Here is a 15,890-nt window from a genome sequence, read left to right on the forward strand (position 1 = left end):
ACTGCTTACTAGATTAGTGATGTACGAAGAATCACTGCAGGTCAAGTGCAAATACTGGTTCTACTCCGCAACGCTGACCACCAATGTTAGATCTGGGGGTCTCTAGTTGGCAGAGGTATACACCTTAGACCAAATAGGGACCCTTGCTTCTAGTCAGGGTACAAGGACACACACGGTAGAAAACCCCTGCTCACACTCTAGGTAGCTTGGCTCGAGCAGACAGGCTTATCCCCAAGGCAATGTGTAAGGTATTTGCACGTAGACACCACAATGATCCCCCCCCCGCACACCACAAACTTAGACCACACAGGTGAGTTATATCAAAAATAATATATCTTTATCTAGTTTCCGCAGTTGAAATCAAGCATCACAGGTTTACACTATATTCGCTTTCTTGGTTGGTCGGGATCTTAAGACGATAGTCTCTAGTTTCTTGTGTGATTCGATACTCACTGAGAATGAATCAGTTCGTAGGCTCTTGTTGTTTAGGCAGCTACGTTGCTCCGTCGGCGTCACTGCGCTCGTTGTACAAAGCGCTCCTCGGGCTGTTCGGTGCAAGGTTTCCACAACTCCCTCGACGAGCCCTCAGTGACGATGTCGACGTCACCGGAGTCAGCCACTCACAGCGCGGCTTCGTAGAGCAGGGAAGTACGACTCTTGGTCTGCTTCAGGCCTCCGGGTCGCGGCAAGGCACGTGCCGATGAGCACGTCGGTCTTCTTGATGCGGCAACCGGTGTCAGGCCCGGATCAGCGCGGTACTCTCCAACAAGGCAGAGAGCAGCCCGCCCACTTCACCGGCAGATGTTGAGAAGCTTGGTAGAACAGTCCACGGTCCCTGCAGCACACAGCAGCGCAGGTGGGGACACAGCAGAGTCTTGGGTTCGGGGCAACCTTTCTATCCCTGGGTTGCGAAACAGGAGGCCAGCTCTTCTCAGGCCCTTGGAGATTCGGTTTAAGACACAGCACACAGCAAAGTCTTGTTTGGTCAAGTGGATAGAGTCAGCACACAGCAAGACCCCTTCTCCTCCTCAGCTTCAGTTGTACAGCAGAACAGGTCAGCCCTTAGAGCACACAGCAAGGCAATCTTCCTTTTAGTTCTTCAGCGGTCCGTCTTTCAGCAGAGGTTCCTCTTGATGGTAGAATCTAAAAATCTGTTGTCAGGGGTCCTTTACTTATACCCCTAAAAGTCTTTGAAGTCTTTGTGCAAGTGGGTCCTGAGCCCGGTCTGATCCAGTTCTGGGTGTTGCTGGAGCACTTTGTTTTCCTGGCTTCTACTTTCTTTTCAGAGTGAGGGGCAGAGTCGTCAGCCGCCCAGCAGGAGGCGGAGCCAGCACCGTGGCAGGCAGGCACAGCCCTATTCACTCCCAGGTGCTATCTCCTCCCTCCACTCTCCTTGCAAATGTCACCATTCAGCAGAGGGCTGACTCAGCCAACCTCCCGGGGGATCCCCAGCCCCTGTCACTCTCAAGCCAGACAGTCAATCCACAAGCATGCCCAGGCACACAGAAGGGTCAGACAAGAGAACAGCTACTCTCTAAAAAGTACTATTCTCCAACTCAGGATTTAAAAACAACCTCTCCTAAAAGATGTGTTATTAAATGCTGAGCTCAGGGATATCAAACACTCATGTCTTATCTTGTTCCTATGAGAAGATAGGCGAATAGCCATCGGCACCAGCCTCCCCCATGTTAGCCTATGGAGCAAGATAACCTTGCAGCAGTGAACACACAAAATGGCCGTTGTTCACTGCCAGAACATGTTACCTGCACTAGTACATGCTCTAACTTTTGCATACACTGCACCCTGCCCAGGGGGGTACCTTGGGCCTTCCATAGGGATGACTGACGTGTATAAAAAGGGAAGGGTTAGGCCCGGTCAGTGTGGACACTGGCCAGGAGGACATGGCAGTCCGGGGACTGCAGGCAGGCCTGCGGTGGCAGGCCTGAGACACCGTTTTAGGGCTACACAGGTGGGTGGCGCAATCAGCGCTGCAGACCCACTAGTAGCATCTGTCATCACCAGCCCTGGCACACACAGTGCACTTTACTAGGGACTTCATGGTGATACAGATATGCCAATCAGGTATATCCAATCAATATGATATTTTACACAGGGAGCACTTACACTCTGGCACTGATTAGCAGTGGCAGAGTGTCCAAAGCATCTAAACCAGCAAAAACGAAATCCATCACAGCATCAAAAATCCAGGTAGCAGAGGCAAAAGATAGGGGAAAAACCCACGCCAAGGATGTCAGGTCTAACATATTCCATGAGCACATTCTTATTATAAAACTGTCCCTATTCTGCTCTACTAATACTGCCTGTGTTGAGTTTTGTCAATGTTCTTCGTCACCTTGTAGAGCTGTCACAATCCATTTTTCATTTATACCGTTTGCATGTTCTACTTTTGTTTTATTGGAAGGGTTTTTTTCTTCAAGAAATGTTTTTCCAAGGGGATTTTTTAATATGTAAAAAAACTGAATCATTTTTTTCCGGCTTTGGCTTTTTTGTCGGGCTTTCTGTTTTTAAAAAAGGTGTTGGATAGACCTTTGGAGTTGGTTGACTAATTAATATCCCCCAGTTTTGAAAGGTTCCTTGCTCTTGCATGATTAAATCCGCTGTAAACACAGAGACCACTGTTAAGAGCGTTAGGGGATGTTTGCCTTCAGGATTAGGTAAAAAACCTACACATTCAATATCTTCAGATGTTACTTTCTCCAATGTTGCTATTGTTTTCAATAGCCGAAGGATATTTCCTCTATTTTTTCTTCAATTCTTCCCTGTCCCTCATGTGTAATTTGCCGATTTTGACCACTTCTTTCAATCACTAGGTTATCCCATGTTTTTTTTGTATCATTTCCTCTATTGTTTCTTTGACCTCCAAGGAATTAATCGACGTTTTATCAACCCACAGTTCATTCCTTGCTCGATTATCTTTTTGTTGGATCATGTTCCCACCTATGCTTAGTGCAGTTTTTTGGTTGTGATATATTGCCTTCAGAATCGATTGTCCCATATAGTTTTGCTAATCATTCTGATTGTGCACTACAATTTTAGGTTCAAGAAGATTTGGGGGCCTCATTACTTGGGTCATATTTATTGTTTGTTCATTTTGAATATCACAAGAAGTGACCTCTTTTATTACACATCCATTTCCATTGAGTTTGCATAATGCTTCTTTTTCTTGATCCCTATTTACTTCAAATACTGGAGAACAAGGCCTTTGGCTAGTTCTATCTACTAGCGTAATTGTATTTGTAGCGACGGAATTTTGTTCGCCCAAATTGTTCCCAGACTTAGTAAAGATATCATAATATTTTTCTTTTTTTTTCAGGGTTTTTTTCATTCCAGTTACATTACTGTCTTGGTTTTCTAATATTTTTTCCCTTAATTTTCCTCCTACGTCAAGTTGATTAGAGGATGCGTCTAATTTGATGTCTATTTTTTTTGCTGCACTTTCCTTTTTTAATGGTGTATCCATATTATTGTTTGTTTTATCTACACTTACCCTTTTCGCCTTATTTCTGGCTTTACGTAGTTTTCTTTGTCTTTTTGTTATTTCAAAGGTTATTGAATCCTCATTTTCTCCACCTTCCTTCAGGTCATGTGAGGAATCCGACAGTGTTTCAATACCTTTTTTCTTGTTTATATCTTGTTTTTTTACTCAGAATTATTGCCGTGCTTGGTATAGTAGAGGCCTCGGTATCTATTTTTTCACCTGATTGTGCCAATTTTTTTCCTCTATCAAAACAGATACATTTTTATCTGAGTAACACCAATTCTCCTTAAGATATTCCTTTTTTTTGCAGACGATTTCTTTGACATCCTCTAAGATTGTGTTCACGACGTCTGGAATAGTTATCAATTTGTTAATTAAGGGAGCTAATGTACATTCAAGATCATTTGAAGCGGCTTCACTTTGGGCTTTAATTATGAGCATATTCAGTTCGGCCAATTTGTGCTCAATCCCAGCAACTGCATTTGCCATAACTCCGAGTATATCAATTTGAGTATCCATTTTTTTTAGATTGTACTATTAGAGCTTCAAGAGTTAATACTGATGTTTGATAAAATATATCCCATATGGATTCTACTTCTTGGTTGTCTTTATTTTTTGTTTTGTTGTCCATTTCGGTTTCCTTAACACACATTGAAATATTACTATTGTCATGTCCACTTTCTATTTTTGTTGTTGCTGATACATTTTTTGGCGTAGCCATACTATTATTATTAGTAGAATATTTATTTGTAAATACCGGTTGATCGTTGCTTCCTAAAATTTTATTTATAGTTACTGATGTTTTTGGTTGATTTATGTTCGTCTGTTCTTGGCTTTCAGAACTCTGTTCCTTATTCTTTTTCTCCCCGCAAGCATTATTTTGCATAATAGGCCTGTATAGAGGATTAATTATACCCGTGGTGCATTTTTGTTGGTTTCCTGATTTAGTGCTCAGTGTATATTCATTCACTAAATCCTCATTGTTCTTCCTTATATCAACCTTTACTTCTATTGGCCACAGAGCTCCTGCAGTGGGCGTATTCTTGGTCTTATCAATTTGTATAAAATCCTTCAATGGTTTTTCCATCCTATTTTTATCCGTCTCTCTATTTCCGGTTTGTGGAGATAGTGTTTGGTATACTGGATGTAATAAAGGTAATGGATCCACATCCTCTGTTTGCTCTTTTATTTGTCCTTCACATACAAAATCCTTCATTGGTTTTTCCGTCCTATTTATTTCCGTCTCTCTATTTCCGGTTTGTGGAGATATATTTTGGTATACTGGATGTATTAAATGTAATGGATCCGCATCCTCTGTTTGCTCTTTTATTTGTCCTTCATGATCTTTAGTTTGCAGTTTGTTTACCTGGTCCGATACCCAGTCTACATCAATTAAATCTATATTCTCTTTCAAATTATTTGTTGGCCTGATTGGGGTCTGTAGGCTTTTTATTTCTACTTCTAGATGCATTGACATAAGTGCGGTTGTTGGATCACGCTTAAAATCAAATTTCTGTGGAATTTTAGTAGATTTTTCAAACATCCTAGCTATTGGTGAAATTAACATTTGTCTTACCCTTCTTAATTTGGGCTTTAGTATTTCTTAGCACTTTTGGTGCTTGAGTTTTTCGGGCACGTCTTTTTGGAGTACCCACAGTTCTTTCTTTGCCTGAGCACACTTCAAATAGCAGCCTTATTTACCCCCCCTCAAAATATATAAATACGTGTTCTATCAATAATGCATGTTTACTTGTGTACCACAGTATATGCCACAATATACACCACAGATTAGGCAATGCAGGCAATGCAGGACGATTGAAGGAATAAAGAAAAATTCACAAGCTCGCTTTCCGATGAGGGTGCTCCTGCAGCTTTTACAGCTCCTGCTCTCCGTTGGGTATCGTAGATAACCTGTAGCAATCCCGCAGAGAACACTCTCACCCCCCGCAAGTCCCTGCAATCGCAGACACAATCGCAGTTATAGCGCAATTCTAGGGTCATAGACAACTCCTGCAAGGCTTGATGTCAGAACAGCTTCTTGACTCCTTAACATCGGTACTACAACATGTCAGCGTGTCCGCGTGCCAGTGCACCAGCAGTTCTCCCACTACTGCTTCCACTCTGCTCACACTTTTTTTTTGTCCAAGTGCTCACTTTCCCCTAGCACTTGTGTTTTAACAAAGACAAAGACAATGGCCCTCCCCTCCTGTAGCTCCTGTGGTCCTAAGATCTTCTGGAGTTTTCAGGGGGCCTTCAGGGTGAAGCCATGGTCTTGCAGCTTTGAAGCACCAGGCGGGTGAAACACAACCGCAGGACGGACTATACCTTCCGCCCACGGATGCACAATGAACACCAACAGCGGCACATCCGCACCAACACCGGCACACCCACTCTGCCACAGGCTCTGCCTCAGGCTCTGCCTCAGGCCTCCTATAACCTCCTCCCTGAGCCTGGCGTTATAGAGGCTCTGAGGGCTCTAAAGGCATTTTAGGCACAGAGGGCGTTTAGAGGCACTGAAGGCATTTGGAGGCTTGCGCTCACCTCAGCTCACCGGCATTCACTATCCTCACGGCTCACCAGCTGTTCCTGTGGCACGCCTCGGCTCTGGCGGCTCCACTGGCTCCACTGGCATGCAGATTGTTTGCACTTCACCGGTCGCTCCTCAGCCGTACCTTCAGCCATCAGGGCTCAGGGTATTCGGGGTTCCGAGGCTCCGAGGCTCACACTGCCCAGCTCCGCCGTGCACACAGCTCCGCACAGCTCCCACTCGCCTCGCCGCGCCTTCTGGACTTCCAGACTCGCTCAACTTCCTTACGGCTCAGAGAGTGAACACAGCGATGAGTTCTCATGTGAAAATAGTCATTGAAATTATTGCAAAAATAGAGACGTGTAATAACGTGTGCAGAGCAGCAGGCAGGCTGCAACGGACTCATGCAATGTTCCTATGGCTGACGTGACTAGAGTAGATCAATTATACGGTGAACCAAGATGGGTATGATAATGACAGCTGCATGTCAAAGATATGAAAACATTTCTGACCTGTACATGCAGGTCTACTGAAACTCTAATTTTCAAATGTTTGCAAGCTTTAATCACGAGATGAAATAACCTGAATTGCCAGACCCAGTCTTGAGATATGGTGGTAAATGTGCATTGAACCCTCTCGAGCCGTCCGCCCCCCGCCCTCCCCTTCCACAGCATGCATAACATCATAGTTCAGACTTTTGCCACACATCGAGGGTGAAGAAATCCCTGGACAGAAGTACTCAACCACACACACAGTATATACTAGAAATCTAAACCTAAAGGTAGGGGAGTTCATTAGACCTTTGTCTCATTGGCTTTAGATTGAAATAATGATAGTTGAATCTGAGAGTAAAGAAATTGGTTCAGTGCACCATAAGTCTTTTGTAAATAACAGGACTGGCCCAGGCTTTTCAACAGGCTGTTGACAATCTCTGAGTACTTTTCGTCAACAGGCTGAATATACATTCATAAATCCTAACTATGATAATCCACTTAAATAATTCAATGCTGAAGAGTTGTCAGCTTGTGGTCCACATTCAATTGGTCCGCATTTTTTCTTAATATCTCTAGACTATCAGAAGGAGCTCTGTGTAGAGCATCACTAGCGTGGTTTCTTTTTAGGATGTTTACATTGTTTGCCAGACTCTCTTATCACTCTATATACTTTTCAAAAGAGTGGATCCTTTTCGAGGTAGAATACCCAAGCAACACTCGTGCCGTTTATATCATGGAATCCATTAGAACAGAAAAGGAGAGAAATCAGGAAAAGCTCGCCGAAAACAGAAGCTTAACAATACACGTTCACCTGAAATGATTCCACTCTCAACGCACGCATAATACAAAGAGGAGTTGATCCAGGTTCACTTCCTAAAGCCGATTCCATCATTCCTGACTCTCATTCTAGTGAAAAATACACAGCCATCAAATAAATTCTTTGTCTTAAATGTTATTAGCATCAGAGAAAACACAGATATTCCTGGCTTTTGGCTGAGATCAAGTGTAGAGACAACATAGGCTTATAAAATACCCCCAAAACAACCCTTTTTCCTAAAATTCTCCCCCGTACTCACCCACAAATATCAAACTAAGATTTTAACAACTTCATAACCGTAGAGCACCCACCTATTTTGACACCATGTTTTCATACATCCAAAAAGAGCTATCAGTTGTGGCTTTCAAACCTATCTAAACGATTGCCAATTTCGTGCTAGCAAAGAGCACCTTTTAATCAACAGTAAAGCTCAGCAAGATTATCTGCCCTGATCAATATTACGGTCAAAACAGATTGCTTTTTCCAATTAGGAACCCAACAAAAATGGATGAAATGATGGGTGCAGTGAGCACTGTTGGATCATGCCTCCACCTTTGACCTTGAATTCCAAACCCAGGCTGCTGGCCCTATCATGTATCATAGATGGAAGAATATGTGGACCTGAAATAAAAACCGTATTTTTTCACTCTAACCCACCCACGTCTTAACCTGATATCTGATGTGCTGTATGCCTACAGGTTTCCGGCAATCAGGTCAGATGAAAAAGGGACTTGCCACCATGCAGCCCAGTGGACACAATCACTTCTCCCCTGGCAAATGAGTCCAAACCCAGAGATAGGTTAATAGTAGCAGCTGGTGGCAAGTGCTGAGAAGGTTGCTATCAACATAGACTAGATAACCTGCTACTTTAATATAGTGTCTTACACCCATGAAAGGTGAGTAGGAGACATATGCAACAAGTTGCGGGACATTTCTTACTGAACAATCCCTTCATTTGTTCTGCCTCCTCCACCTTCTTTTACCCTAACCTGGCAACTACGGTGCCACGATAAAGTGCTTAACAGGTGGCCAGTTCAGAAGATCCAAACCCTGAAGCATCTTCCAAACCACTGAGACTACACCTTTTTTCAAATAGCCAATTGCCTATAAAATGCTTTTTCATGTTTTTTCCTTATTTAACCACACATATCACCTGAGCTGCTGTTACGTATTAATTTTACCTGGTTAATGTTTTCTCCTTCCTTACTGTGCAACATCAACATCAGCGTGGTAAAATTATAAAGGTAAATTAATACTACTCTCAACATTTGACACTGTTGGGCTATTCCCTTTCATTACTGTTGTTCTAATATCCAATCCCTCTGCTGCTCTTACTTCATCTGGAGGGCTAGGGAAAGGAGGCGTCAGATGGCAATCATAAACAAAGTCATTGACCTCTTCTAATGGCTTTGTTGTGCAAACTCGCACAGCAAGTAATGCAAGTTGTAGTTGTACCATGTTTCGAGTCGTACATTAATGCCCATCTTGAGTTATGCAAGCTTCAGAACAGAGACATAAGGATTCTGAACCTGTAATCCACCATATACCTTATCTGAGTTTGTGCTACATTATGACATTGTTTTCTAGCTGTGACGGGGATTAGATAAAGAGTCCGGATGCACCGTTAAATGGCAGAGGCACAATCGCGTAACAGGAACATGTATTAATTGTTGGTGATATGAGTTGGTTAAAGATTATGCAGATAGGAGTGCACTGTTGCATAGTAAACAGTTAGCTTCAAGGTGACCTCTGCAAAGGAGGGACTGAAGAGCACTGTTTTGTAACCTATAAGAATTATGCATGCTGCTTGAATAATCTAATGATACACTTAATCTGCTATGGTTTGACTAGAATTCGGGACCACAGAGATAGTCAATGACTTATCACCTTTCCTTCTTTTTAAAATATTATTAATTTCCTGGTGGAGCACGATAAGTATGTGTGTCCCGTCCAAACAGCCAATGACAAATGAAAGATTTGCAATGGTCAGAATTTCTCCTTCAACTGGGCAACTCTGTAAGTCTTTCAATGTCCAGCTGCCAATGGAGCTGTTGATAGTTAGGGCCTAGAATCCAGGAGGATTAATTACACTTGTACATGGGTTTCTGGGCAGAACTGAGCTGTGTTTGGTGGTCTAAATAATGGTTTTACGTCATCTATGAGATCTAGGAAAACGTGCATGCTCACACCTTCTCCTCACAGTGCCCACATAATATTACCCATAGACTGAAAAAACTGTTCCTCCTCAACTGTACTGCAGAAACCCTGATCAGTTACAGCATCGCATGGAGGTCTGCTATTATGGTGCAGTGTGTTAAATATTTGATATTTTGCAACTAGTTGTCACCTGGTATGAGTCAGTGATACTATTGCACCCTATTTTGCAACTATGCACACAACGTGATTGGTATTTACTTGCCATTTGCACACCGTTATTTTAAAATTTAACTTTCCAAATCTTTAAGACAGTGATTTGCTACGTGAATTTCATCACTTTGCAGCTTTGTAGTTCTGACATTTTTAACATACAGCATATCTTCAAGATCGATTTTTATCTCTAAGGTGATTGAATGTAGTTTAGTAACACCAAATGCTCCGTATACCTGGCCAATGACCCCTACTGCAGTTCTGCGAAGAAGGAACACTGCTAGGCCCTCCATACCACTATGCAATATTAACAAATTATGAAAATTGTAATCAAACAAGGGGAAAATCTCTCCAGCTGGAATTTGAAGAATTGTAACCACCGAAAAATATTTGTATGTTATGAGGATAGACTGTGCACATTAAAAGAGATAAGGTGTTCACTGGCCATACTTGATTGCCATCCTGAAACACTTTGGCACCAAGTTTTACCACTGGGTCCTATGTGGATACAGCTCTATCAGAGAGGTGGTGCAGGTGAACGGCTTCTCCTCTGGCGCCTTTCTCATAAGTAGGGTGAAGCAACAGGGGTGTCTGCTATCTCTGCTTCTGTTCGCGCTCTATATGTGGTCGATGGCCCAGCATGCGACAGACAACCTGCTAATCACAGTGGTGCACTTTGGATGCGATACTCATGCCATCAACCTCTACGCTGATGATATAACCGTGGCCTTAAGGGATCCTCTTAATTCACTGTCTGTCCCGGTAGATGAACTCTAATGATCTGGAGCTATCTGGGGTCTTAAGGTCAACCTACAGAAATCACAGGTCCTAAATCTTACCACACCTTCAATCAATCCCAACTAGATGCTCAATACCCCATTACCTGGGCTGAAACGTCTATCTCATATTGAGGCCTACAAATTGCACCTACAACCACAGAGAAATAGATTATCTATTATCTCTTCCTCCACAAACAATTGAAATCCTATCTAGCCTTATGGCACCAGTATCGGCTCTTCTGGTGGGGTCGTATAGCGTCCTTAAAAATAACTGTCCTGCCCAAAGTATTATTGTTGTTCCAGTCTCTTCCACTGACCCCTCCCCACAACTCTTTGAAGATACTGCAGACAGAAATGAATCAATATTTGTGAGATGGGAAAAAATATGCATACACCATAAGCTGATCCATAGACTGGTGGCAGAGAGGGGCGACTAGGCATATCCAATATTACTCAATATTATTAAGTAGTGCAGATGCACTACATAGTGGAGTGGGGCCACACGGAAGTGGAGAAACACTAATGCTTGTTGAATCAGGCTATGCAGGCATACATATCTGGAAGGCTCTTGGCTGCCTGTGAAACATAGGACATAGAGTCTATACACTGCACCTGTTTCTCGAGCCACTCTGGCAGTCTGGGACAGAGTAGTGGTCCGCAGGAAGTTAACATCCCATCCATCCCCGATTACACCGATTTTCGACAACCCAGACTTTACCGTGGGCCTACATCCAAACAGCTTCATACACTGGCGACAAACTGGTTGCAAGAGAATCAGAAACATGCTTGATACAGAAGGGACTCTCCCATTCAACAGACTGAAAGCTGATACGGACTTGTAGAATCAGATTGCATACAATACCTTCAGATTAGACAGTGGGTATCTCACCCCTCCGTTAGACCACACGCACAAACAGAATTCATGCACTTTGAGAAACTGATTTACGTGAAAGATAAAAACAGCTGTTTAGTGTCTGAACTATACACTCTATTAGCACTGCCCCCACCACAAAAGAAAAATTCAGGTCAGAAATGTTGGCATTCAAAATTAGGTTGGATTTTCACATACAAGGAGTGGGAGGATATTGTCTACCATGCACACTACACTGCACAAAACACTTCTAGTAAATGAACAGCCACCAAGATAGCTACACAGTGGTACCTGACCCCTGCCTGTGTCCAAAAATGGTGCTCTGACCGTAGCAAGGTTGTGGGGATACCAGGTCACTACTACATTTGTTATAGAATTGCCTGAGGTTGACTCAGTATTGGGAGAAGATCCTAGATAATAATGCTATATTTTTCGATGCTCAGGTCCTCCACTTCCCAGATTATGTCATATTCGGTTGCATTCAATTCAATTAACATCACTCGTTAAAATCTCCAAAAGGCCAACAAATCGCTTTAGCACTGTGGGTGGCACAGCAGGCAATCCTCTTCTTGTGGGGATCAGACAGGATTCCAACACTTTCAACCTGGCAACATAAGATGTGGAAAAGATAACTTTTTATGCAGAGAATAAAACAGAGACATACCAGGAGTTATGGGCACCATAAATTAATCTCCTATCATTTTAATTCAATCAGTTGACATGCCCTAGCTATCTTAAGTTGCTACATCAGATATTACCATGCAGAGAGTCTCTGAAAGCAAATGCTGCTGAGCAATTGGGATGGACACTTTGGGGACAACTCACTGATATCCTTTGGCCTATACAGCTAGGTGGATAGCCAGCGATTTACCAATTGTTTCACTATAGGAGTATGAGCGGGAGGGCAACGGGGGAGAAAGGGGTTTGGTTCATGGGTAGGGTTGTTTCTTCTTTCTGTTACGCAAGATAGAGCACACTGGCGTACAGGTTATAGGTGATCGATTTAGATATGTGTTTTATTTCTTTTGTTTTTTGTGTCTCCGAAACTCGAGAAACAGAACTGACCCATAAAAGACATAAGGTTGTCTCTTTAAGTAGTGACAGAGTTTAGCGATAAGAATGTATAATCATAAAAGCTACGTATTCAAATGTATGTTTCATTAATCTGATTTTTACGAGTCATCCATAAAACAAAATCAAAACGTCAAAATATGACAATTTGATCCATCTGATTTTCCATTAGTTGCTTTAGATCTTGAAATTACCCAGTAGCCAACCAAATGGCACAATATCAAATAACACAAAATAACAAGCCCATTATGGTTAGTTCTACTAAAAACAGAACTCAACTAATAGTGTTAGTTCTGCTGCGTCATGAAAATAGGAATAATATACTACCAATAAGTAAAACGTTGCACTTCTGAGCTTAGAAAGACCCTTAATGTAGAATTGTAGAAAATAACAATTGCATATTATAGCACATATGGATCTGAAAATGGTACATACCTCTCTCCATTCTTTGTTTCCAATAGCCTGAGTATACAATACACACACTGCAAAAAAGTCAATGAATTTTTATTATTTGTCTGCAAGAACACCAAAAGCACTCACACACCATAGGAACATACAAACCGTAGGTACAATTCTTGCTGAACACCTATTGCAAGTCCTGATCTCACAGCAGGTATTACTCACAAAATGACTATGCTTTGAGGAATCATAGCATTATTATGACAATTATTATAAATATGATTATGCAAGATGTTTTGAAATGCACAGACATTTCTCTTACCAGTTACAGAGCATGTGCTGGGAGTGGTTAACTTGCCACAGTTTCAGTACAATCTGATCAGTAGTTAGGTTGAACAAACCACGGTAAACATGGGTTACTGAGGTAAAATCCTGGGATTTGGTGTGTCTTACTTAATGGTGTGGTGCATAGTTATTAATGGGTTAGTAAAGAGAAGGAGAGCAAGATAAAACAATCACTGCTAGCAAATAGTGGTCCAAATTGATGGTGGGGTGTATAAAAGTTCTTTGATGATCACAACATGCTATGTAACGTCAGGCATATTATTACTCCATTTAATCTTAACCCCTCCTTAAGAGGGCTACAGATTTAGGTGCAGGGATGCCAAGGAGCCTGTAACTGAAGTTCTCCAGTATTGGAATCTTTCATGGATTCACATGCTTGAATCATTCCTCATCATCAAGATAGGAGTCCCCGGTACATTAAAATAGCAATATAATGTTGACAGAAACTAGAAAAAGCGTCCTAGGCCCCTTCAGTTTTGTAACATATCCCAGTCGTTTGTTAAGAAAGACCAAATATAGGTTTCAACCATTCAGAATGCCCTACCCTCTATAAGACTCCTGAGAGAAGCTCCAGCCCTTCAGATTTTCAAAGCACAGGTGTTGAAGATGCACCTCTGAAAAACAATAAAGTGAGCTTCTCAGGGGAGGAGGGTGGGTCACAATCTACAGTTACAGATAAGTAACTTTTTTTATTACTCCAGTACTAGAACTTTCATAGATTCAGATGCTTGAATCAGATTACATAGCAGTTAAAAGCACATTGTTGCAATAACTCTTTCTTTTGCATGCATTTGCTCTTTGATTATTACCATTATAATATTGATTATAACATCTTTTTTTAACATATTTTTAAAACAATAAAAAGAGATCAACAAGCAAACATCCATTTACATGTAATAAGGATATAAAATACAAGAAAAAGAATAGAGTATTGAGGAAACAATGTACATATTTTAATGAAAAAGGAAAAAGTGGAGAAGGAGGAAGCTTACCATCAATGAGAAAGATTATGCAGCACCACCTGGCCTACTGCTGTGTCGTTGTGGACCGTGGAGTCCAAGCAGTAATGCCTAATGAAGGTTTGTGCGCTTTCCCAGGTAGCTGTTTGGCAGATGTCCAGGATCGGTACTCCAGCAAACAGAGCGGTTGATGCTGAAATGGCTCTGGTAGAATGAGCGCGCATTGGAGCCTAAAGTGGCTTTCCTACTGCTTGATGGCTATATCAAATGGGACTGGAAATCCAAAAATCAATACTCTGCTTGGAAAGAGGATAACCTTTTCTTGGAGCACTATAGGCCACGAAGAGTTGAGTAGATTTACAAAAATTCTTGGTTTTCAGAAGATAACATTTCAAACGTCTTTTAACATCCAGCGAATGAAGAGCTCTTTCAGCTAGTGTTGCAGGTTGTGGAAAAAAAGGTTTTGAGGATGAGAGGATCATTTAAATGAAAGTCCAAAGGAACCTTAGGTATGGACTTTGGGTTGGTGTTCACAACCACTCTGTCATCCCTAAACTGTAGAAATGGTTCTTGTATGGTTAGTGCCTGAATCACGCTAACCCTACAGGCGATGTCAATGCCAAAAGAAAGGCAACTTTCCATGAGAGGAATTTGCGATCAGCTTTGTGAATAGGCTTGAATGGGTGCCTCATGAGCTGTGATAGGACTACATTGAGCTGCCAGAGTGGTGGAGCAGATCTGACTGGTGAAAAAATTCTAAAAAGTCCTTATAGAATTGTTTAATAATTCTAGCTGACCATAAAGAACGCAATGTCAAACACCTTCTAAAGCGAGATATCGCTACTAGATGGACTTTCATGGAGGTGTGAGCCAATCCGGATTTCGCCAACAGAAGGAGGTAATGAAGAATTTCATGAGGTGAGGAGGAGAAAGGATGTACATTTGACTCCTGACACCAAACGCAGAACTGCTTCCACTTCAGTCAATAGGTGTGGTTAGTGCTCTGTGCGAGGCCATTAGAGAGAATTTCTCTGCATTCGGTTGGAAGGTTTAGATGTGCGAACTCAAGGTGCTCAGGAGTCAGGCTGCTAAATTAAGTGATTTTGGATCCTGATGCAGCACTTGGCCCTGGGATGGAATGGGATCCAAGAGAATGTGATGCCTCTCCGAAAGGAGGAGTTCTGTGTACCAAGGCAGGCATGGCCATGAAGGGTTTGTTAGGATGATTCCGCAGAGTTCTGATTTCATCTTTGTCAGCAGCCTTGGAAGGAGGTGAATTAGAGGCAAGGCGTAGGCAAAAACACCTGACTATTCCATTAAAAATACATTCACCCAAATTCCTGGATGGTGAAGTACCGGCATTATTTTGTTTTCTGGTGATGCAAAAAGATCAAGACTTAGCTTGCCCCACTGGAGAAAGAATTTGTTGAGAATTGTTTGATCCAATTCCCATTTTTTGCATGACGACATCAGCTTTCTGAGAGTGCCTGCTGTTGCGTTCTGGTTGCTATGAAGGTGTTCTGCTCCTAAGGATACTCTGTTGTGAATTGCCCACTCTGAGATGCAGTGCGCCTCTTGAGAGAGAAGGTGAGATCTGGTGCCTCCCTGCTTGTTGATGTAGTGCATCATGGTTATGTTGTCCGTACAGACTAGAACCACTGAGTTCTTTACTATTGGTAAGTTGGCAGTGCATCCAGCCTGTAAGTCTGGATGCACTGCTTTGAGCTCTAATAAGTTGATGTGGAAGTGCGGATGTTTTTGC

The 15,890-nt window shown here is 42.2% G+C and overlaps 1 protein-coding gene across 3 annotated transcripts in view; it reads right to left on the reverse strand.

The window, feature by feature from the left end:
* The window catches only part of CPNE8 (copine 8), a 961,735-nt gene that overhangs the window by 719,941 nt on the left and 225,904 nt on the right, over nucleotides 1–15,890 (reverse strand). For 2 of the 3 annotated variants that reach the window (XM_085654090.1, XM_085654091.1), the window contains exon 3: nucleotides 12,861–12,907. The exons of the other annotated variant lie outside the window; for it this stretch is intronic. In XM_085654090.1, coding sequence (XP_085510216.1) covers nucleotides 12,861–12,907 — 47 coding nt within the window. The remainder of the gene's footprint in view (nucleotides 1–12,860; nucleotides 12,908–15,890) is intronic. 3 annotated transcript variants of the gene reach the window in all.

This window comes from Triturus cristatus, chromosome 4_1 (genome assembly GCF_964204655.1).
Source record: "Triturus cristatus chromosome 4_1, aTriCri1.1, whole genome shotgun sequence".
Lineage (NCBI taxonomy): Eukaryota > Metazoa > Chordata > Amphibia > Caudata > Salamandridae > Triturus > Triturus cristatus.